This window comes from Xiphophorus maculatus, chromosome 1 (assembly GCF_002775205.1).
Source record: "Xiphophorus maculatus strain JP 163 A chromosome 1, X_maculatus-5.0-male, whole genome shotgun sequence".
In the NCBI taxonomy this organism is placed as follows: domain Eukaryota; kingdom Metazoa; phylum Chordata; class Actinopteri; order Cyprinodontiformes; family Poeciliidae; genus Xiphophorus; species Xiphophorus maculatus.
This window is the reverse complement of record NC_036443.1, coordinates 14,315,234-14,338,461: the sequence shown is the minus strand read 5'-3', so window position 1 is coordinate 14,338,461 and position 23,228 is coordinate 14,315,234. Positions and strand designations below refer to the sequence as shown.

General features: G+C 40.3%; 1 protein-coding gene across 2 annotated transcripts in view; it reads right to left on the bottom strand.

The window, feature by feature from the left end:
* The window catches only part of LOC102219897 (disco-interacting protein 2 homolog B-A), a 51,266-nt gene that overhangs the window by 14,845 nt on the left and 13,193 nt on the right, over positions 1-23,228 (bottom strand). Inside the window, exons 2-20 of one of the 2 annotated variants that reach the window (XM_023331006.1) lie at positions 9,305-9,376; positions 6,792-6,947; positions 6,548-6,673; positions 4,846-5,094; positions 4,623-4,751; positions 4,289-4,300; positions 3,838-3,957; positions 3,350-3,547; positions 2,927-3,018; positions 2,739-2,849; positions 2,494-2,617; positions 2,257-2,366; positions 1,850-1,952; positions 1,688-1,752; positions 1,507-1,600; positions 1,080-1,199; positions 858-972; positions 466-605; positions 219-355 (exon numbers count right to left, since the gene is read on the bottom strand). In XM_023331006.1, coding sequence (XP_023186774.1) covers positions 219-355; positions 466-605; positions 858-972; positions 1,080-1,199; positions 1,507-1,600; positions 1,688-1,752; positions 1,850-1,952; positions 2,257-2,366; positions 2,494-2,617; positions 2,739-2,849; positions 2,927-3,018; positions 3,350-3,547; positions 3,838-3,957; positions 4,289-4,300; positions 4,623-4,751; positions 4,846-5,094; positions 6,548-6,673; positions 6,792-6,947; positions 9,305-9,376 — 2,273 coding nt within the window. The remainder of the gene's footprint in view (positions 1-218; positions 356-465; positions 606-857; positions 973-1,079; positions 1,200-1,506; positions 1,601-1,687; positions 1,753-1,849; positions 1,953-2,256; positions 2,367-2,493; positions 2,618-2,738; positions 2,850-2,926; positions 3,019-3,349; positions 3,548-3,837; positions 3,958-4,288; positions 4,301-4,622; positions 4,752-4,845; positions 5,095-6,547; positions 6,674-6,791; positions 6,948-9,304; positions 9,377-23,228) is intronic. The other variant, XM_023331016.1, reaches the window with a different exon arrangement.

Sequence of the window (23,228 nt, the reverse complement as noted above, 5' to 3'; positions counted from 1 at the left end):
ACTCTTTTAAATGGATGATTTTAGCAAGACAATATTTGCAATCCTGCTTTTTTTTATTGAATGTCACAACATATTAGTTTAGCATTGATCACAGCCTCATTTTATGATAGACATCCAGCTGTGATCTGCTCTTTGATAAGAAAACTGAAGACTGACATGCTGGATGTTTTAGAATAAAATACAGAGGCAACAAGTTTATAAGCAAAAATAAGCAAGACCTCGAATGTGTTCTTGGTGACACCAGGAAGGCCGTAGTACATCGTTCCTCCAGCCCGAGAGTTGATCACTATCTCTCCAATCTCATCCGTCTTGCACAGCTGCGGCGGCCCGTCTGGCTTCACTATGCACATCAGGGCTGGAACAGACAACATGGTGCCAATGTTGGGATTAAATATGTTTAGAATCTACATGTGCGAGAAAGAAAACGGTTAAAATGCAAAGTAAAATCCAGCTGCAGAGACTCACCTCCGGGCATAATGTGGCCGACATCTTGCACAGTCAGAGCAGAGTTCTTGTCCTCCGTGTTGACCCTGATGACGCCGTGGCTCAGCCCACCCATGGACAGGATGGCCCTGGCTGGGAGAGGAGCTCCACGGGCGCCAGGTCTACAGCGAAGACAGGAATAAAAAATGATGCATAGAACATATACTCGAAATGTTTCCCTGGATGTTTTCTCCAAAATTAACCTAAGATTAATCTCAGATGATCTGAAAACTGAGCAAGACTATTTTCAAATGTATTTTTGAAGTAACTTCATTCACGCAGTGATAATAATAGTTATTCGTCTGGCAACTTTTGAAGAATAATTGTATCTTTTTAGGGCTGTCAGATCAGATTCAGCTTGTTGATGTTCATACCTGCGTATGGCCACAGTCAGAGCCTCGGGGGAGGTGGCACATGGACAGATAACTTCCGGCCTCAGACCATGAGACTGGAACACATTTAGGAAGGCATCGCACGATGAGACGGACCCTGACAGTGAACAATGGAGGACAACATCAACAAAACATCACCTGAAACGACCACGTTGCTGATTTTTAATTGCTACAAAGGGACTCCACTCAGGGGAAGTCACTCACATGGATTTGCCCCATCAGCCACTATTAGCATTCGTATAGAAGACAGGTTGATGTCCTTCTGATCCTTGTGGGCCATCATGGCCCAGTGAAGGTCCCTGCACTTCACCAAGGCAACACGTGCTACAAGATGAAGACAGAAGAAGTAAAAATAATAAACCTGTGAACACTTAGGCAATATTTGTCATGTTTTTCTTAAGGTTTTCTTGGCTCTAGTGGCCTTTATTTGACAATGAGTGGACAGGAAAATAGGTTATGAGGGAGTGGAAAGACATTCTGCAAAGGTCAACAGGTCGCTTTACCCCTGCGCTACCGCCACACTCAATATTTGTCAATTTTGAAATTATTACATCCAAATTGCTTAAAAACTACAAAACTGAACAAACATGAAAGCCGACACTGAAAGTATGAACTAATTAACAGTCTGAACCTTTGTGGATGTGCACTCTCTGCACCCAGGACATGGGACAGGCTTTCATGACGGCATACGGCACAGTGATGGTGTGAATTCTGTTCATAACACTCTGCAAGACGAAACAAACGCACACCGTCAATTTTTATTATTTGTCTGACTGTGAAGGTGAAAAACATCCCAGATATGCCAGCCTCACCGTTAGGACGCCGTGCCACAGGCCCATGTCCTTCTTGCAGTCCAACACGTTGACCAGCGTCTCCCCTATGTTGGAAACATCATGTATTAGCTTCAGAATTTGATGGTGATACAAATAAAAGAAAGCAGGAGAGAGTGAAGTTTCATATCTTGCAGTTCTAACCTTCACAGTAGTTACAGGCCTGAGTCAGGGCTTGACAGTGTGTCAGCATGGCGATCTTGGAAACGGCAACTCCCATCACCGTTCCCTCCTTACTCGCTTTATACTGTTACAGAAGGAAACGGGTGAACAAATATCAGTCTGATGTACTAAGCAAGTGGAGAGCAACCAGTTATCCACAACCTCTAAGTGATCCTCTTAATTAAGCAGAAATACACATGTAAATATATTTAAGCCATTCTAAGTGCAACCAAAAGATGGCAATTACGATGACTTTCATTTACTTTCTCAGAATGTTTTTTACAGCTATAGAAAATGGGAAAAATTTTAGAAACTTAATTTTAGAATAACTTATCTCACTGCAATTAGTCAAAAATGTGTATAAATGCGTTTTCCTGCTCTTAGATCACCTCTATGTAGGCTGTGTCCGTGTTGGCGGTGGGAATGTGAGGCTGCCAGTCTTTGGATGGTTTTGTCAGGTACTTTGTGTCGGTGACGACCCATTTCATTCTCGGCCATCCTGGAAAAACATCCCAAAAGACGAGCGTCAGAAAACAAAACACTTGCTGATAGAAAGAGCAATGGAAGTGTGTACTGTTGAAGTCTTAATCTGGCAATATCGTCTTTCAAATTTTGAGCTTGCTGACCTTTGAACTGGACGATCTCCCCATTCTGGGTCTTGGGAAGCCCTTTGAGGCACACCTCACTGGTCAGCGCCAAACTCACACCACAGCTGCCCAACAGGAAGCCAATCTGCTGGCTGCCTGCATCCTACACAGGGAATGAAAAAAACATTTTCAAACACACATACTGCTAAACTGAGGGACTCAAACATCTAAAATAACTACGGCTCTTGAGGGTAGTTTATTTAAGCATCTGTATGAATATTTACCTGACGCGACAGCGGCACCTCAATGGGGACAGGAATGACCTCAGCTAACAGGCAGCCATAGAAAGCCACCCAGAACATTCCAGGGTCACTATTTGGATACACCAACGCCACCTGGGAGCCAGAAAAATTTTTAATTTTCATGCTCCTTTTAGACTTCCTCATAGAACACGAGTCTGATAATCTCTTACCCGATCACCAGTTTGTAGGACGGGCTCAGTCTTTGTCCCCAGTTTGTTCAGCAGAGTATAAGCCAACTTTAAACTGCGACTCCATAGTTTACCTGAGGGAAAATGCTGTTTTATTATTGGAGAAAGTTAAAAAGGCGCCATAGCTGCACACCACATGAACTGCATTTTCAGTGCACAAGTTTTTACACTCCTTCAAATATATATATATTTTTACTATTGTGTTAAGGTACACAATACCTTAAGGTAAATCAACAAACAACCAATTTATATACAAGTAATAAACATCAAATTTAGATAAAGTTGACAAAAAAAAAGCATGACAAAAGCATGACCATTTTTAAATTCAACAATTTAAAAATTGTTAAATTTTTCTGGAGCAAAAATTTAACAAATAATTAATTTAAAGTTTCTATCAACACTCACCATATGTGAGTGTATAGAGGGGTTTGCCAGTGATGTCCAGGGCAGTGAGGGCAGGGCTCTTAGCCTGCGTGGCCCCCCATCGGGCCAAGGCGGCCTGTAGGGCAGGAGGCCAGTTGCTGACCACTCCTAGAGGTTCTCCCTTCACTGGGATGATTTGACGCCCCTCAGGCTTAGGGGTGTTGGGATCTGGCCGTGGAACTGGACACAAAAAAGGGGAAAATAATAAGAAAACAATTATTAAAATGTTTGGTTTTTAAGAAGATCAGAAAAAAAAAGGTGGATATGTACCAATTACCAGCTAAAGACGTGTTTATTAGCTCAGCATGAACATTCACCGTGTTCATGCTTGACTTAAAAATTAAGGCAAGAACTAACCAAACAACCTACAATAATTCAGAATAGAACAACACCTCCAATAAATTGTACACTTTTGTAAAACCAACTTTGACAATCAAAGCAATGTTCCTCTGTTCCCTGACTGGACTCACCTTCTACAATTTCCTCTGAGTCGTCAAGGAAGTATTCGCTGAGCGGGGGCCGTTTGGGCCGTTTAAGAGTGTTCAACAGCTGCTGGATCTTGGTGGACACCCGGCTGCTGACCGGCACGCCTGGACAAACACCAAGAATCAGTCAAGAACCCAGGCAAACAGCCGGGATGGAAACAAGCATGCAGTTCTGCCCCACGCATATCTACTTTATCGCTCACACAGGCAGAACGCTACGATCTAGCACAGTCAGCGTCAGAATCAGCAGCAAGAAGGATTCAAAAGGGAAGAAGGAGACACAAAGATTGGACGATTTTTTAGGAGAAATCAAATACAGGAAGTTCTCTATTTCTATACCTAAGACACCAGACAAACATGGAAAAAGATGCTGGAAAGCAAGCTGATTGGGGCCTCGTCAGCATACCTCCCCTTCCCCGGGTTTGTTGTATATTACCTTTTCTTTTTCCTTTTTTTAAATCAAAGGCAAGACAGGGACAGGATTAATGGACCCAAAAGAAAGAACACAAAACATCTGTCATTAGCACCATTCACCACACTGTGAAATCATTTTGCCTCCGAGTTTAGATCATTTTTTTTACATTCATTTAGCACCACTTTGTCAAAGTAATATAGGAAGTAATCACTCCTCTTTTACAATTACAACATGTTAATAGCAAATCCCACAAATTAAGGGAAGAACCAGACGACAGTAAACCCAGGTTCCAGATTTGATCCCATTCGAGTCCCTTGACGGACATTTGTACAGATCCTGGCACGTGTGAGTGTACCGTCAGCTGTATCCAGCATGCTGGAGCGGCTCTGACCGCGGCTCATGCCCCTGACAGCTGGAGGAAGGTCCACTCTGGATCCTCTCTCCTGTGGAGTGGAGGAGGTCACGTCTGGGGGGACGCTGTTTTCTATCGGTGGAGATCACGGAAAGCATCACTGACGAAACCTAATCAAACGATATTTAACCATGAAATCATCGCCGTCTCCACTACTAAGGTGTACCTATGCGCGTGTGGGCCAGGACATCAGCCAGCACTGAGGCTCCGGGCTGAAGCTGGGGCTGAGGCTGGGGCTGAGGCTGATTCTTGGGCTCTCCATGGGAGAGGGTGGAGGAAGCAGATGAGGAAGTGGAAGAACTTTGGACGGAGCGGTTGATCCAGTAATCGGGGCTCTGGAGGGTCTGGGCGAGCACGGCGCTGAGAGCCGCCTTTCTGCGCAGCGAGCCTTCATCCTCTGATGCAGAGGATGTATCTGAGAACAAGAAAAACCAAATAAAAAAAGAGTGCAGTCTTTTATTTTTAGTTTTTCTATATTTACAAAAATATTCACATCCCTTGACTCTGGATGGTTGTTTTTGACTTTTTTTTCCCACAAAAAATCTGCATTGTTTGTATTTGTGTTCAGCTTGCTCAAGTAAATCCTCTGCAGAATCACCATTTCACTTGCAAGTCTTACATCTCTACCAGATTTGTGCATCTAGAGATGGAAACCTCTGTCCGTTCTTCTTTGCAAGATGGCTCAAACTTAGTCAGACTGGATCGATCAAATTTATTTTTAAGCCTTGCCGCAGGAGCTTAACTGGATTAACACCTGGGCAGGCCGCGCCTTCCTAACTCATGAATATGCTTGGATCTGAACTACTCCATTGTAGTTCTGAATGTTTAAGTTTGTCCTGAACCCCAGTCACTAGTCTTGTGCGTACCCCAACAGGTTTTCTTACAGCGTCATATCTTATTTGGCTCCATCCATTTCTTCCAACTTCCAGCAGGAATGGTGTTTTCACTGTGATGTGTTGTTTTTCCGCTACATATGCCATTTTGCATGTAGACCAAAAAATTTGAATTAGTTTCATGTGACCAGAGCAAGCCATTGCATGCGATTTCTGCATCTTCAGCAAGGCTCTAGTAAAACTGAAACTAGGATTTCCTATTTTCAACAATGGCTTCCTTCTGTTCACTCTTTCACACAGGATAGATCTAAAAATGTTAAAGGACCAGGAATTAAGGTGAGGCAATTGGTCAAACGTATCTGGCATTTTTGACTGCTGTTTAAGTGATTTTTTTCTTCTTAGTTTTAACTATAAATCATGTTAACTTCTTATGAATTAAAATAAAATAAAGTTATTATAACAGCTCTTTCAAGCAACTACAATCAGCTTCCATACTGTGCTAGGACAGTTATCCGAAGATAATTTTATGCTAAGTTTTAAAGTGGAAAATGTCTTTTGTACTTTTCCTCCATGTAAGTGGATCATCTTCTCCATCTATAATCTCCTTGCTGATGCAACAGTCCATTTCTGCATTTGCTCACTCGTCCATGCAACTCATTGGAGACTGAATTTGTTGCCCAACGAATAAGGCTCCTTTCTTGGTGCTTATGGAGTCTCACCTACCCTCATTCACCTAAACACGCACTGCTGAAGCTGTAGGACCAGCGCTTCTCCAATAATCCATCATTTCAGTGTGAATCTTACTTTAGAATAAGTTGAGCTGGGCCATTCATGAGTTCCTTAAAAGTAGTAGCATCCTGTGGGTTACCACATTCGTCTGGTCAGTAATCCCAAATAGCTGACTTTGTGTTCTTTTTAGCTACTCGCACTTACATTTTGTTTACCTGTGGTCTAACTGGCTAATCAGCCAACGTATTTTTAAGCTGCTACAACCAAACAAAGAATTGTGTGTTTATGTGGGGTATTTAATCTTACCTGGAGGTGTGCAGTTATCTATGGGAGACTGGACGAAGTATGAGCGTCTCTTGGTTGGCATGGGCAGTGCCATCTTCTCCTCTCTGTGTTTAGCCAGAGCTGCCTGCACAGCTTCTGTGTGGATGTCTAAACAAAAAGAATACACAGAGCGAGACATTAAGACAAAATGGTGTATTAACGGCCTCACTTATGGTTGACGGTGTTTTGTTTTGCAGAGTTTGTGAGGCAACAGTGAGCTTTGCACCTGATCTGTAGCGCTCATCTCTGGCCCCTCCACTGCGATGTGCACGATGGTGTCTAGAGGCTGAGGAGGTGGAGGGGCCCGGGGCCTCAGGACTTGGGCTGGGGTTGGCACTGTGGCTTGGGGAAGGCTGGACATCTGGCAGAGAAAGTTCCGCTTCTAGAAAACAGAGGTAAGTAAGGAAATATGAGAGAGTGAAGGGCAGCAGTGAAAATATATATATAAAAAGCTCAATTTCATTGTCAAACCGTTTCAAATGTAGATGTTGATTTATTTTTCTTTATAGCTTTATTCTTGTGAATTATGGACATAAATAATTATTTTAAAAAATAAAATAAAATAAAAGTTGAGTCAAATGACTTGAGACAGATCATCATGACCCCTGATTAAACCAAAACAACCCTGAATGAGTTTTGGCTAATAATAGATTATATTTATCAGAGTCAAATATTTCCTTCCCCAAACATATGAGCAGGTTACAGAAAAGTACAACAAATATGTTTTAATCAAATATTTTTTTTGTTAGTACAACTTTGGACTTCTGGTGGTTTTTGAAGATACTTTTATTTAAATAAAAGGCCTAAATAAACTCTCAATAAAATCTCAATGGCAAAGTTAAACATTTATATCAAAGAAACCTGATTATAGATTTGTTTGATAAAAGTTAAAAGTATCTTCAATATAACAGTTTTCAGCATGTGACTTGTATGCCTTTTTGAATTATAATTTATTTGTATTTAGATTATTTCATGTATTTTATTAGAAATTAATTGAAATAATGTATTTTTATTTGTTTAAATGTGTTTTATTATCTTTATTTATGTATGGTCATTTTTTTATCAGTATTAGAAAATTATAAATTTAACACTTAATTTTAGACCTAGTATTGAACAACTGGGTATACTGAAGACTTAAATTACATTTAAGAATTTAAATATAAAATATTTTCTTGCTCCAGACCTTTCAGAAGCCCTAAAATTGAACATTTAAGAACTGAAAAAGCCATGTGAAAAAGAAAAGGAAAAAAAAAACTAAATCTGCAAAAGTACAAAAAGGCAAATGAGTGAAGTGAACCTTTCTGAACACAGACAGGATGCACACCCACTTTGCATAATACCATGGCAACGTGTAGGCAACAATAACACAGTTTCCACTGGTGATCGTTAGCAATGCAGTTTATACTTAAACGGAGTAGATCCAATATAGACTGTATAGTTTGAGAATAAAATAATTCTTGAGAGACAGCTTGAGCAAAACAAAGTTCATTCTCAGGCAAACAAGGCTTTCTATTATTTGCACTGACAAACTCGTACTGTAAACCCATACAACAGAAAGCAATGGTCACTTTAAGAAATATGCTTCAAGTACTAGAGCGCTCAAATTTAGATTCATATAGGTCTACTCATTGCCTTTGGGCACGAATATTCAGCAAGAATGAGGTGGCAGCACAAGCTAAATGAGGCCAAGGATGAACTAAAAAGAAAAGCGAGTTCAGTGTTTCTCTTTAAACATGGCATAGCTTACAATGAAGCATCAAATAAGGACATTTTTTCCATGCTGCTGCTAATGTGGTGCAATTCTTCCTGAGGAAATGACACCCTTTTGAGCAGCAGCTAACAAAAGACATTTAGCAGATCGGATTTTGTATCAGCAAGTCTCATTGTAGCGTGAGGAAACTATGATCCAAAACCAACTTGAGATAAGTGGTTGAAATGTTGCGAACCATCAACAATGGCAGCATGATTAGGGCGGGGGTCTGTGACACATATCACAGATATATCATGGCCTCCACAGCGGCTTTTAATAACCGGCATAGAAATGAGCAGTGTTTTAAAACATAAATGCTAGCTTTTCCATGTGTTATCATGTGACATCTGCAAACAATTTCCACATCTGAATGAAATTAATAGTACAGAAAAGCAAAACAATGCCACCAGGAAGCAAACTTTGAGATTTTTTTCCTTTATGTGGTGTGTTTCTTTGTTGAATTTTTTTTATTTTTTTTTACCACAACTATAAAATAAATCTATGTGCTCATAAAAACTTAATAAACTTGTTTTGTTTGAGTCCCTCGAGAAACTTAATTTAGTAGAAACAAAGACAAAAAGAAATGCTGATTTGGCTGTAGGGCTTCCTGCCCTTCTGAGCCTCCCTAATGTTCATATTAAAAATGCAGCTTCACTTTTGAACGCTAGGGGGCCACAGAAACCCAGAAATTCCTTTGGATTAAAGAGATAGCATTTAAAACACACAAGAAAGATTATTTTTATAAATCAGCTCAACATGAAAAACAATAAAGGTCGCTTTACGTAAACATATGTCATGTTTTAAGTAAACTACCATAACATTTTAACCTTTCAATTTGGGGAAATGGGTACTTGATGAGCTCACTTTGATGTAGTAGCATCAAGTTTTTGACTCAAAAATAGCAAAGAGGTCATAATAAGACTTTGGAGGAAGGACATCTCAGATCTAACATGAGGAATCGCAGAGAAAGAATGAAGAACCGGTCTTACTTGGCAGCAGAGGGATGTAGGAGGCCAGCAACTTGGCTCTTTTCTTTTCATAGCCCTTCTGTGTGATGTCACCTAGGAGAGAGGACAGCAACATCACACCGTCATGTTAGTCATAATTACCACGCAAACACCAGCCAACTGCGCACACAGGCCTGACACACACACACAGGGATTTTACTTTAGCTAACACATTTAAGCAGTTGAGTCATTTTATTAATCCTCTTTGAAGCAAATCTTCTGAACTCCACATGTTGCCAGCTAAGTCTAATTACAGCTACACAAAGAGATAACGCCATTGTGAGGCTCTCTATTAGCCGCTATGAACAAACATGATTAGAAAATGATCAGCTCCTCTAGGCAATGAAACCCAAACGTGATTCCAGAAGGTAGACGAGAACCATGACAGACCTGGGAGACTTGGGGAAAACGGAGCAAAACCTAAATATTGAGAAAGTGACATTGGCCCAGAACGAGAAATGACTAAATCTGATCTTAACCAATAATCCAAGACCTACCTGGTTATGTTTATAACAACACCCTTCTTTGTCAAGACTCAAAGTCAGTTGTTTTCTGCTCTTAGAGATGCAAGAAAATACTTCGAAATGTTGGCTGGTAAACTTAGACTTTCAGTTGGAGAGACGGCAAGACTCAAAGTACAGCAAAATTATGCTGTTTTCCATTTAAACTATCCAGCTAACGTAGTTGGAGAAGTTGGGAATACAATGGCGATACCTTTTACCTTTTACCTTGCAATACCTTGCATCTGACTCAAACCTGGGTGTGAAGGATCACAGAAAAAAAATCCGGCACCCCAGATGATTGGGAAACAAATTTTGTAGTGATATCAATAATTTCGCCATCAGATCTTAAATGGTCATTTATTTGTTGGCAGCCTTTTGGAAACCTCAAGAGGTAAAGAAAGGGTCTGCATTCTCGAGTCTTCAAACAGAAATAGGTTTTAAACTGATGTTCAGTAACACTAATCATGCTAATCGCTAATATAAGACAACGTATTTAGTTGAATGGAAAACATAAAAACAATGACATCATACAAGGTAGTTAACTAATTGGGAACAATATGCAAAGCTACCACCGAGTCATGCTTAAGATGACCTAAAATGTCAACTCTAACCAGTTTGTCTTAATATACGGCAGCAACTGGTTTCTCTCACACACACACACAACATGGCTTTGCTCCTAATATAAATAGTTAAAAATTGAAACAAGAGACCCCAAGTTTTATAATGCCATTCCTCTATGTCAGTGGTGTCCAAAGTCGGTCCTGGAGGGCCGGCATCCTGCACGTTTTAGTTCTCTCCCTGGTGGTACCAACAACCTTTAGGTCTTCTAACGAGCCATCATTTGAGGCAGGTGCGTTAAACCAGGGAGAGAACTAAAACATGCAGGCTGCCGGCCCTCCAGGACCGACTTTGGACACCCCTGCTCTATGTGAATCTTTCTTTGGATATCGTCCGAAATTTCTCAATTGTGCATCTCCGCCACAAAATTAGAGCATGTGAGGGAGTATCACAAACCGATTTGGTTATTTATCTTTTCTTCTCCCCTCCCTCATTCGGCCTTGGACTGAGAAAGATTCCCACAGCTGACTCTATCTGTTAGACAGCAACAGAAGCATGACAGAGTCCACCTCTCTGGTACCCCAAAACACACAGCTTGCTTGTGTAGCAAACATGCAGGCAAACACGCCCTGCCCAGTTAACCAACACAAACCCCTTTAGGACTGACAAAAAATGCCAATCCTCCAATCCCTTTACTGCTGTTCTCCTTTTGTCTTTAACTATACAAGGTGTCCTAATCCTCTGACACCTACTCCACAATGGCTGGAGACCCTCATCCAGCCTGCTGAGAGAGGAAAGAGTTTTCTCACCATTTTCCAGAACCACATATCTACCAAGTCAAAGCTAGTTTGTGTGAGAGTGGGTGATAAAAAGATGCTAAGGGCCACGGGTGGGGAAAGAAATGTAGCCTCGAGTGTTTGAAACAACAATGGAAAGAAAATAAGAGTGTAGAGTGCCAGAGTTCAGCAGACAGAATGCAGGGAGGTGGGATCTGTCAGGGCTCTGTGGAGAGTCCCACACAGTGTTTATTCCCAAAGTTTTCATGTTACTATGAACAAGAGTTCAGGATTTGTCTGGAGAAACGTCAAAATCATCAAGGGAACGATCCTTGAGCAGAATACGTAGATTCCCAGTGTGAGGTAGGTGTGAGTTATCCTGTATCTTTAGATTCTCTCTTAAAAGTTTCACAACACTGAAATCATAAGAAATAGAGGAAGAGGGAGTGACTGTTGTGGAGGGGGAAAAAAAAAAGGCAGACCGTTTCAGAGAGAGGGAGTGAGCAATTCAGTGCTTGGCTCTTTGTCATTCTCTTTAAAAAAAGTTTAAAAAGGGAGGCCAGTATTCAGTTTGGTGTTTACCCTTGGGTGCACACACTCAGGAGGAAAACATGCCAACAACAGTGTGGGTTCCTAAAGTTTTAACCAGGATAGAGGTTGGCTGCATGTTCAAACACATTCAGAGAATGAGCCATCTATCAGCAGCATATTGATCATAGCAGACTGGGGCATCACTGTTGTTTGAGACGAGGGCCAAACCAAGCCCAGATCTGTAGCTCAAGCGACATCATTGGGGGAGAAAAAAAAAAGAGGGATAGATGGAAAGACAGGGGGAGGACAGTCATTAACGCTGACAGAAGAGAGTCTTTGTTGGTGGGGCACAACAACAGGCACGGATTGGCACGGCCACACTGGCTCTGCAGCTGACGGCGAGCATAAAGGAAACTGAAGGACTCTGGGCTGAAAGACTGACTGTAACAGCTGATTCCGAACAGAAGGAAAAAGCTGTGCGCGTTAAGAGTAAGAATGTGGTGTTTTGAGTGCGAGAATGAGCAAAACAGTACAGTAACTGTGCGTGTATGCAATCTGAGGTCAGGGGACAGGATATGAACATTACCCCACCCACTGAGCGCGCTGCCAAAAACCGTCTCCCTGTGCCTGTCTGGAGAACGAGGAATGTGCTGATTGGAAAAGCACTGAGCTGACGGTGACGGCCAACTGGCCAAGAGAGCCCGTTTGGTGGCCAACTAATTCCCCCAAGCTGCAGCAAAACCGGAGTGCATGACTGTGTGTATGCAGCTGGTACAGGTTAAAGGTGCAACAAACCAAAAGGAATAAATGCTGATGCAGGGCAAAAGGATGGTGGCGTACAAGCCTTTTCTGTGTCAGATGTGTGTCAGTATGTCAGCCTGACCCTGCTTAACAATTCCAGCCAAACTAGTAGTGGAGGGTCACATTTCTCAGATACACATATGTAATGACCAGATAGTTAACTGGAAATGTGTTAATAGGCTTTTCCTGGCCAACAGAGATTTCTAATTTTCCTCTTCATAAGCACTATGACATAGGGGAAATATTCTCTCAATACAGGTTAGTTTTTTTTATCCAGCAAAAATGAAAGAACAAAATTATTTCATGTATTAAAGCTCAAAAAAGTGAATTAAGGTATATGCTGGTTGTTGTTGCAATTAAAGACAAAAAATATGGTAGAAGTCTAGTCTAGTTTTGATGCATTTCATGAAAAGAAAACCGTTTTTTTCCGACCCGATCACAAGAATACCGCCTAAAACTGAATCCAGTGGATTGGTATGTGCATCTACCGATCTATCTACCAAACTGGCTTCAAAAATGTCTGATCAGTGCAGTGATGCTTTCTGAGCTCGTATGAGGCAGCACAGCGGTGATCTCTGGCTCCTCTTTTCAACTGCAGCTACTGACCTCTGACCTGAGGCCAGTTCAGAAAGAGGGCTGATCTGCTCACAGCTGACCATACAAGGCCACAGAGGGGAGAGATGCAGCATCGATCCCAGTTAAACCAGCAAACAAAACTAGCTAACACCATTTCAGGATTTTGTTGTTTTTTTTTCTTTTTATAAACCCAGCGATCAATGTCCATCGCTAATTTGGATCAATATTTCTGGAGACTAAATCAGCACTGAAACAGTAAAAATCTGGACTGATGTCAGATATTGATATTGTCATTACGGCCAATAACTGATAGTTACCAATATTATTTTCCTAGCCTTTCGACTCCTGACTTTGCTGCTCTGCTTTAGGTAAACACCCCACAATCCTGCACTGCTTCACTGCCGCATGCCCAAACAAATACAACATGGCCAACCCCTTCACTTCCTGTGCCAGAACACACAAACGGCAACATGATGGAAATAAACATTGGCTTTTAACAGTGACATTAACAAAGATCTGATGAGCATCTCCAGCTAAAAGTTAACAACAATATGAAGTAAGACTGTATAGTAAGGGCAAATTTACAACATAAGACAGAGTTAATAACAACAGCATAATCAGGTATGCCAAGTATGACATTTGAATATTTGCACAAAAAACCCCACAAAATACTTTTGACTTTTGAGATATAAAAACTGTGTAAATAGCGGCAGGGATGTTAATTTATTCAGTTTGTTGGGAGCAGCGAAGGTCATAAAGTCTAACAGGTGCTGTGGGGAAAGATTTACATAAACATTCCTCTGTGCATTTAGGACATCTATTGGAGCTATACAATGTATCGGTTATTAATCATTACCTTGTTATTGCTGCACACAATATGCACATCGCAAAGAACAGCCTGAACTGCAAAAAGGGTAAGCAAGCAAATGTTTTTGGGGACAACTGCAGTATTATGGAGTGTAAAAAGTTTTAGAACTTTTTACATTTGACTTCACAAAAGGTTTGTGAAATCATGAAGAAACAATAAGTTGTTTCAACACCCAAACAACAGATGTTGGCCACCTTTCCCTAAAACCTTGGTGTTGAGATGGATTTTTTCCACAGTACCTGAATAGATCTCTTACTATCTGTGGTTTATTTTTGCCTTTAACCAATACAGACATATTTCCCTTACTTTGTGCAGCAATGTTTCATAAAAACCCCAATAAAACATGACTTTAAATTAACTTAGTGATTTTAGCACTGTATAAAACAATGAGTAACAAATCACTGCACATGCAGAACTATTTATTATCAATACATAAAATACTTTCAAAATATTTCTCAGATGGTTATCAGTAATAGTTTGCAGAAAATATTTGGTGTTTTTTCCAATCCGGTTCATAGCCAGCAGCTCCTCTAACGTGACCTAATATCCTGAAGAAAAAAAAAAAGCAGACAAGAGTCTGGAATGGAAAATTGACGCTCACTTTCTCCACATATACACAAATCAGATCAATGGTAGCAAAGCACATTAGAGAGCAGAAGACTGATGTGGGAGCGATACATTAGAAATCAGCTGACTAGCCCTCTAGCGCTCTCACATTCATGTGAAATGAACAAGAAGGCACTGAGTCATAGGTTTTCAACTCCTCTGTTAAGGATGTTGATACTACATGAAGTCATCTCATGTAGAATCATGGGTGTCTGTCTTTCCAACTCAAAAGTGAAGAAAAAAAAAATATCTGAACGTTGGAAAGGGAATCTAGCACAATTTCAATAATGTGGGGGTATCTGATGACAGATTGTTCTGCCTGTTATGACATATGAGAGCTGGACCGTTACAACCTGGACTTTGTTTAAAAATGCTTCCTAAAACACAAGGGCTTCCTTGAGAGAATACATTTGTTGAGTAAAAGCTTTCGCCATCCCACTAAGTGATTAATAAAATAGGACAAAATAAAAATACTTTGAAAGACAAAAAAATTCTGCTTTTTAAATGTTTACCTTTTTTTTTACCCATGTAAAAATCTGAAAACTTTGGAACTTGCAAATGTATCTGTTCAATGCATCCAAGTTGGCAGGAACAATGAATTTTACTCATTTTCAGGTTTGGATTTTAATAATGCGTACTGCTGGGTGAAATACAAGAATCCGGTGGAAAATTTGTTGTTTGTTCTATATTTTGATCCACATGGGACAAAATTACAGATACAAATTTAAATAGATACATCGTTTTCAGGTAGCTCCTGTTATTCATTATTCCAGTGCCACTGACAACGAAATCAGGCCCACAGTATGATGCTGCCACCGCTATGCTTGACAGTTTGTTCAGTGTTTTTAAATTAAAACTACTCCAAACATACTTTTCTTCTTTGGGGTCAAAAACACTCAGTCTCTGTTCTGACTGTAAACATATTTGTCAACACACGCTGAAAAATATATAATTATCATTTTTCAACATGTGTAAGGGGGCGTTTTCCATTGTTCGGGGGAAAAAAGCCCATTATAAATTTAAACCCATTGTTTACTTTTCATTGTAGATTTTGTATTTTCCTGGCCATGTCATCTTATGATACTGAAGAAAAAATTTTCTTATATGTCATTTCAAAGCCTAAAAATAATAAGATTCATGCCCATGTTGTGCTGTAATTCAATTTCTGACTAGCTCTATACACTTACTGATGCTATATTGGATTATTAGGTTTTTTTTCCTACTGGAGAAGATCAAATGCGATTTGGGGATTTTTGATTACCATTAATACATGTCTATACGTTTCCCTTTATTTACATATATAAGCATTTATCCAACCGACCCAGAGTGCTGTGTAATTAAAGGCAGCAGATTAGCAAGTGACATGACTGCCACCCACAATTTCCTCTTGACTCACTGAATCAGTTCCGCTGTCTGCACGCGCACACACGCATTCATTTGACAGGTGTCTTGCACCACATAACGCTACACGAACACACACTGCAACCTTTAACAGAACCAACTGCCTGGATTATGAATGAGTAATAAACGGAGGCTCCCTTTCTTTGTGAAAAATAAGACTCGTCTTTAGATTCCATCATCCACTGTAGCGTGAGGCTTTTCTAACAAAAACTAATATTATCCGTACATCTTACGCGACATGGATCAAAATATTAATGGAGAGATATGTTTAAGGTCCAACCGTTCAGCGCTGGACTGTTTTCAAACCCTGCAGAGCTCTGAACAGCCCGCTGCCCTCCAGCAATACCTCTGCTTCCTCAAAGGTGTTTGTATTTATGGACTGTTACACAGGAGAGACGGATGCTAAACACTAATAACACCTTCTGCCACAATATGACAAAAAGCGGAGAGATATGTGTGAAAATAAAAGAGAAACAAAATGCGCAAACAGCCACAGAATGCACATTTACATATAAATACACACATAAACACAGGGCTGAGAGAGGAGGAACTAACGTCACCCACAGGATCTTATTTATAGAGACTCTGAGCAGAAACACAGAAACAATGGACAGGCTGTGCTGAGAACATGGCTAAACAGCACTTAACAGGAAATGCAAATGACTGATTCTGACACAAAGACCATTTAATGACACCTGGTCGTTAGTTAAAGAATATGTAAGCAGCTAGAAAATATTTACAGTGATTGGTTATACATTAAAGAGCATTTTTCTTATGAGCAACAGGATCTACAACTGTGTTCATTCACATTTTTGTTAAATTATGTAACCTTGTGTTTTGGTATTATAGTTTGGATCTTGCTAAAAATATGAAAACATTTCATATCCCTGGAGCGTTTTTTGCACAAGCTACAATCACAAGCTTTAAGCAGTATTACTGGGATTTTATCCAACAGACAAACGCAAAGTTGTAAATTGATAGAAGAACCAATAAATGGTTTAAATCTAATGAAATCTGAAATGTGCGGTGTGCATTGGAATTCCAACAAAACTCCTAGGAAACAATGTCGTTCACCACCTTTTGTAAAAATTTAATTAACAAGACTTTTGGGGGTATTTTATGGAGACTGACATTTTAACCAATTTCTTCTTCTAGAAAAAACTGCTTAAGCAGAGCCTTATTGGTATTTGGATCTGGACTTCAGCTGAGCCATTCCTAAAACATGAATATGCGTTTACCTCAAATGTCCCACTGCAGCTTTGGCTGTACATATTGAGTCTGCGTCCAGCTGGAAGGTGAACCTTCAACCCTTCATAAGTCTTCTCTAACCCTGCCCTACATCAACTACTGGAGGAAACACGCCCACAGCATAATGCCGCCTCCATGTTTCATGGAGTGTCAGATTGATGTGCAGAGTAAGTTCTCCTCCACACACTGCCCTTTAAATGTAGACAAAAAAAAGTTTCATTTTGATCACATCACATTTTAGCTCATCGCTTTCTTCTTTCCATTTTTCCATAAAAGCCAGGTTTATAGAGTATCAACCTGACTAAAGGTTTTCCTGTGGGCTAATTCTCTTGTGTCGTCATAACGCTGTTTGTTCTCTAACTCTCTCTAAGAAACCACTGAAGTCTTTACAGAACAGCTGGATTTAAACAGTCCAAACATTTGAACTGTTTAGACAAATGTTTGGACTGGATTTATCAAGGAGTATACGAGTAACTAGGGCCACACATTTCAAATGTATTTTTCTAATATTAAAAACCAGACATCATTTTTTGTGCACTTCATAATTATACACTAGTTTCTGCTGGTAACATAAAAATCCCAATGATCTGATACAATGTGGGGCCGGGGGTTTGAAAACGTATAAACACTTCTGCAAAGGCACAGTCAAAGGTTTATAGTTTTAAGAGTATAGGCTTTTTCTTAGTTAAACCCCAGCTTTAAAACTATCATGTTTTTCCTCAGAGGAAGGTTGAGGGGGGTGCGGTGGGTGGTGATGTCCATATCTGAAAGATGATTCAAACAGTTGTTCATAGACTTCCCACCCCCATGTCCTCCGTTTCCAACTCCAAACCCCAGCCAACAATTCATCTGGGAACGGACAAGTTCATGTGGGGGTTCTCATTCAGACAGGGAGGATGAAGTAATCTCTGGACGGCTGTGGAAATCTGCAGGCCATCTGAGAACAGAACTGGGGGAGTTTCGGTTCCCCTGGCAGACTTTCCATCTGAGACTGGACTGCGTTCGACTTCGGTTGCTCCAAGGGAGGTTTCGACAGATCACTGACAAAGTTGCAGTGGCAAAAATACAGTGAAGAGCCATTAATCACAGTGATGAATGATGCAGAAAACAATAGGGATTTCTCTTTCAGTGGGTAAATAGAAAAATACATATTTCTAAAACTGCAGCATATCACAATCAAACATATTTGACAGCAGCTTGAGTTAGAACTTCTGACTAAACTAGTTTTAAAAATAGTAAAAGTTTTTTTGTTTTTTATTTTACTTTCAAGGTTGTTTAACACTTGTCATTATACAACGTGTCACACAGCTCCAAATAGGTTGCAGGCAGCATGAAAGGACATGGCATAGGGTGTGACGAGTAGCAGTGAAAACGGCAAAACAAAACTGTGCTAAAGGGCTGCTAGTGGTGCAAACCAATGGTGGGAAATACACAGCATTCGACTCTAGTGACATCAAAGCCTGCGAAATGCAGAATTTCCTCAACTCTGTAAATGTTAACCATAAAAAAAAAAAAAAACATGAACATAAACACCCTGCCTGAGGAGAGCACCTAATTGTTTTATACTGTAAAAAAAATCACACTTTCCTGTACGGGACATAAACACTTGAGCTCAATTGTGTTCTGCGAAGATAAAAAAAAATGAGATTAGATCCACTCAGAAGTATGCATAACCTTTCTGGGCAGCTGTGGCTCACTGAGACTCGACTGACAGCATCCTGAAAGCTGGTATTGGCAAAGAAATAAAATAAATGTCGTTTCAAAACTTTTACCGTATTAACTTTCTGTTGAGTGCAGACTTCCTCCATTAGATCTATTTATTACCCGCTGTTCTGACATCGGTTTGTGAGTGCAGTAAATTATAACGGCATGGGGACGCTTAAAGAACAGAAAAAAAAAACAAAAGGCGGTTTCTCTCCACTAAGCTACCAATCTCAGGATCTATGTTATCTGTTTAATTTGTCCCTTAATGCTACTGTACTGCATGTATTGTTACGCTACTTTAACTCAAAAGTGGGTCGCTTTGTCTGAAAACAATAACAAACCGGTTGTTCAGCCATTAGAGCGATGACCTGTTTTATACAGATAAATTAAGCTTGTTGAAAAGCGATAAGAAGATCAAACACAATCAGACAGCTGACGTCAGCGTCGAAGTCGGCTGTGAGCAGTCGGAGGTTTTCTTCTGCCCTAAGGCACGACATGACTCCCACAGGGATTTAGCAAACACGAGTTTGTCCTTTTAGCAGACTTTCTATATCATTTCAAAGTTCTATACTTTTCCCACAATCAGATTCTCCCTGGAGGTTTTATACTATTTTTGACACAGCCACAGAGTGGGGAGACTGTGGCTGTGGGGGTAGAGCAGTCCTCTTGCAATCGGAAGGTTGTAGGTTCGATTCCAGCTTTGATGTCGATGTGCCACTTAACCCCAAATTGCGTACCGATCTGCGTATTGGTGTATAAATGTGTGAGCGATTGTGAGTGTGAATGGGTGAATGTGACTCTAGTGTAAAGTGCTTTGAGTGGTCAAAATGACTGGAAAAGCATTATATAAGTTCAGTCCATTTACCATTTACAAAATATTAGCATTAAACTACCCCAAACCAGCAACCAAACCAGACCGCTGTAGCTTCCAAAAATCGTGAAAAGTTTCTGGTATGGCCTGTCCTGTCCCGCCTCTCACCCACTGACACCAGTCCAAATTCAAATAAGTATGTCTTCTTCCCTTAAGGAATAAATCATTCACCGTCTGTGAATTTAACATTGTCTATTATTCTTGAATGATCACCCAAAAGATCAACCAAAACCAGATCCCACAGAGACACCAGTAAACAGAGAAGCAACTGTATTTTCTACTATACTTATAATATATTGAGTTTTTCACAATCGTTTCCCTGGAGAAAAAAAATCATCGTTTTTGTGAGCAACAGGGAATGTCCAGTAGCCTTGGTGCTGTGACCAACCACATGACCCAAAAATACAGTTAAGACAACGGTTTGACTCAAAAGAAGTTTGGTCTCAGAGGAATTACATTTCCGTTTCCTTTCATTTCCTCTCCTTTGCTTTGCAAATGAACCAGAACAAAAACTATTATTTACTCAATCAATACAAGGAGTTTCAAGTATTTGATGAATGAAAAAAAGTGGCAAAACGTAAAGACTTCTTGTGTAGAAGATCAATAAAGATGTCAAGCTGTGCCACCAAGGTATAATACAACTATTAATGTCCAAAAAAAAATCAATATATGCTGTCGTAATTTTATCTATTGTTTTATTTAGACACACTTGCATCCAAAGTGCTCAACAAACCAGTATTTCAGCATTGCCAAGTAACCACATAGTATTGAGTGCTGAGTGTGAATTAAGAGGCTTCAGATTTCAGCACAGCAAGTATTGAAACTAAACAGAGGTCAGAATAATGTGGCGAACATGACCCAAGGATCACCAAGCCCCATCTGTCAACTGGAACGTTACAACGGTTTTCTGCTGATACAGACACAAACGTAGACAGCAAGTGTACATCAAACTATACATTTCTGGATTAGCTTTGACATACTATGGATAAATGATGCTCCTATATTGTGCCTAATTGCTTTTGAGTTGAAAGTAGGCACTAATGTAAAAGGAATCATGTTACCCTGGCAGCTGACTGACTAAATCAATTTAATAAGTCATAACAGGCCATGACTAGCCTATGAGAAACACTTAAGTACCGAGTCTAAAGCTGACACTGCAAACCTTAAAGCCTACATGTACCCTCTGCAGACAGCTCATGGTCAGCTCATTGCTGACCTCAACCTATCCACCACCACTAACACTCATTAAACAGCCTGTCATCCATGTGGGAACCATAAGCTGCAAGCAATTTATGGCTGTAAAGGCGTAATATCAAAGAAAAGTGCTGAAAAATAAAGGACTAAATTGAGAAATCAGAAAAACAACATGGAGGTGAAGGTGTCTACATAGGCTGGTATTCAAATCTAAAAATCATTTAAAATCACATCGTCTAAAAATAACGGATGGTTTTTGTTTTTTTTTTGCATGCAGCACAAGTGATTTAAAAAAAAAAAAGCCTGCCCCAACCTATTACAGCCGAGATTTTATTTTAGGACTGCCAACATTTTAACTACAGATGTTCCCACTCTCAAAGGGCACTCAGAGGGCACACAATATAAACGTATGGGAAGCGTAATAAAATATTCTATTAAGTCCACAGTCACTAGAATCCATCAGTGTGTTATGCGGTAAAGATACCCAAAGAAGCTTAGGTCAGCGGACAGGCACATGGTCAACTGTACAAGCAAGTCATTGTCTTATGTCTGATGATTTTAACCACAGCTACAGACCTGACTGTATGTAACTGAAAGTACTCTGACTAAACATGAACAATGAAACTTGTAATGTAGCTTTGAGCATCATGCCCCAACGACTGTCCGTGCATGGGAGCAGCCGGTCTGGTAAGGGCTGAGGTGTTGAAACCAAGACCAAACATATTCTGCCAGAGAAAATGATATCATGCATTATTGTGTTCTTATTATTTCTTTTTCCCACGCTGAGCCAAGACGAGGATTCAATTGATCTTCTTGTGCTTTTAAATTCAGACGACTGTTTCGCCACGGTGGCGGAGCCAAGTCATTTTAATAACTGCATAACTGCCAGAGTCTCGTCAGTGCCTGTGGGCGTATTTCAGGCACGACACAACCCTCCTTTGGAGTTTGGCCCTGCTACTAATGTAAGGGTGTGAAAAATAATGTGCACTGATATTATGGCGCTACTCGTTGAGGCAAGTTGCTAACACAACCCATCATGAAATGCATGTCAGGGTTGTAACAACACGGTCTACGGGTACACAGATAAACAACCAATTTTAGCTCATCTCCAGGAAATGAGTAAGACCCACTTTAAGAGGAACTGCAGCAAACTCTGCCAAAGGAATTCAATTGCTGACTTGATGCATTTACTAAAAACAACTAAGAGATCTGCATAAAAACTGTAGGAATTAAACTGAAGCCCCGCCCATTCAGTCTCTCTCATATTTGACTTTGTTTGTGCTTTGTCTTTACCTGTTTCTCTGGGGACTACGACTACAAGCCAAGCTCCAGCACAATGTGATCTGAAAGGCCAAGATACACATCAGCTCATTGAAGGGGTTTCCTGAGAATTTCTAAGCACTGGGAATGCTTGATAAGTCTCAGGGTTTGAAGCAGATTTAGGAAGGGACGATTTAAAAAGGAAGGCAATCGTCCAATGTGAAAAGCTAAGCAAAATAAATAAATAAAAATTTTTTAAAAACAGCCAGATGAGCAGCTGACAAAGAAAGCAGCTGACCTTTTTGAAAGTTTGCTGGTACATTAACAGCACTGCTTGACCCGTGATCTGCGTTTCCCTATCAGCTCTTTCTGTGACCCGGGCCTCACTTTTCATATATAGAAACTGGGCCACTGCTGAGAAAATGCCTCATGTTCCTCACACCCACTTAAAAGGCCTGAACTTTCATCTGCGGATGATCGGCTGAGGAGGCCATGTGGGAGACAGTCAGTGTGTCAGAGTCAGTGACAGGATTTATGACCGTCACATTTATCCACGGTTTTTACGAGCAGAGTTTTAATGGCTGCATTACGTTAAAACTAATAAAACATAGAGATAATAAGTAGATAAATGTCCCTGGTTAATTTTTTACATAGACAAGCTTTTAAACCTTCAACCAACCATCTCTGGTAAATATTTTAAAAGCGACGATACTTTGAATTTGCCCTAATTTGCTAACACAAAAATATAAAAGTTAAAACTTGCAGAAAAAGAAAACAATCACATGACTAAACTGGTCTGACACTAAGAAAATTAGCACGCTTATAACAAGCTTCTCAGGTGTATGATAGTCTGACTGCTGGCCATAGAAGAGCAGCTTCTGTCAAGACGAGGTATTTTAACCAGTGGTGGTCCTTGCATGAATGCTGCCCTGGGCGAGCCCCTCCTCCTGCACAATAACACAACAGAGTCCGTCTCCAAACACGAACCAAAACAGACTCCCCTCACAAA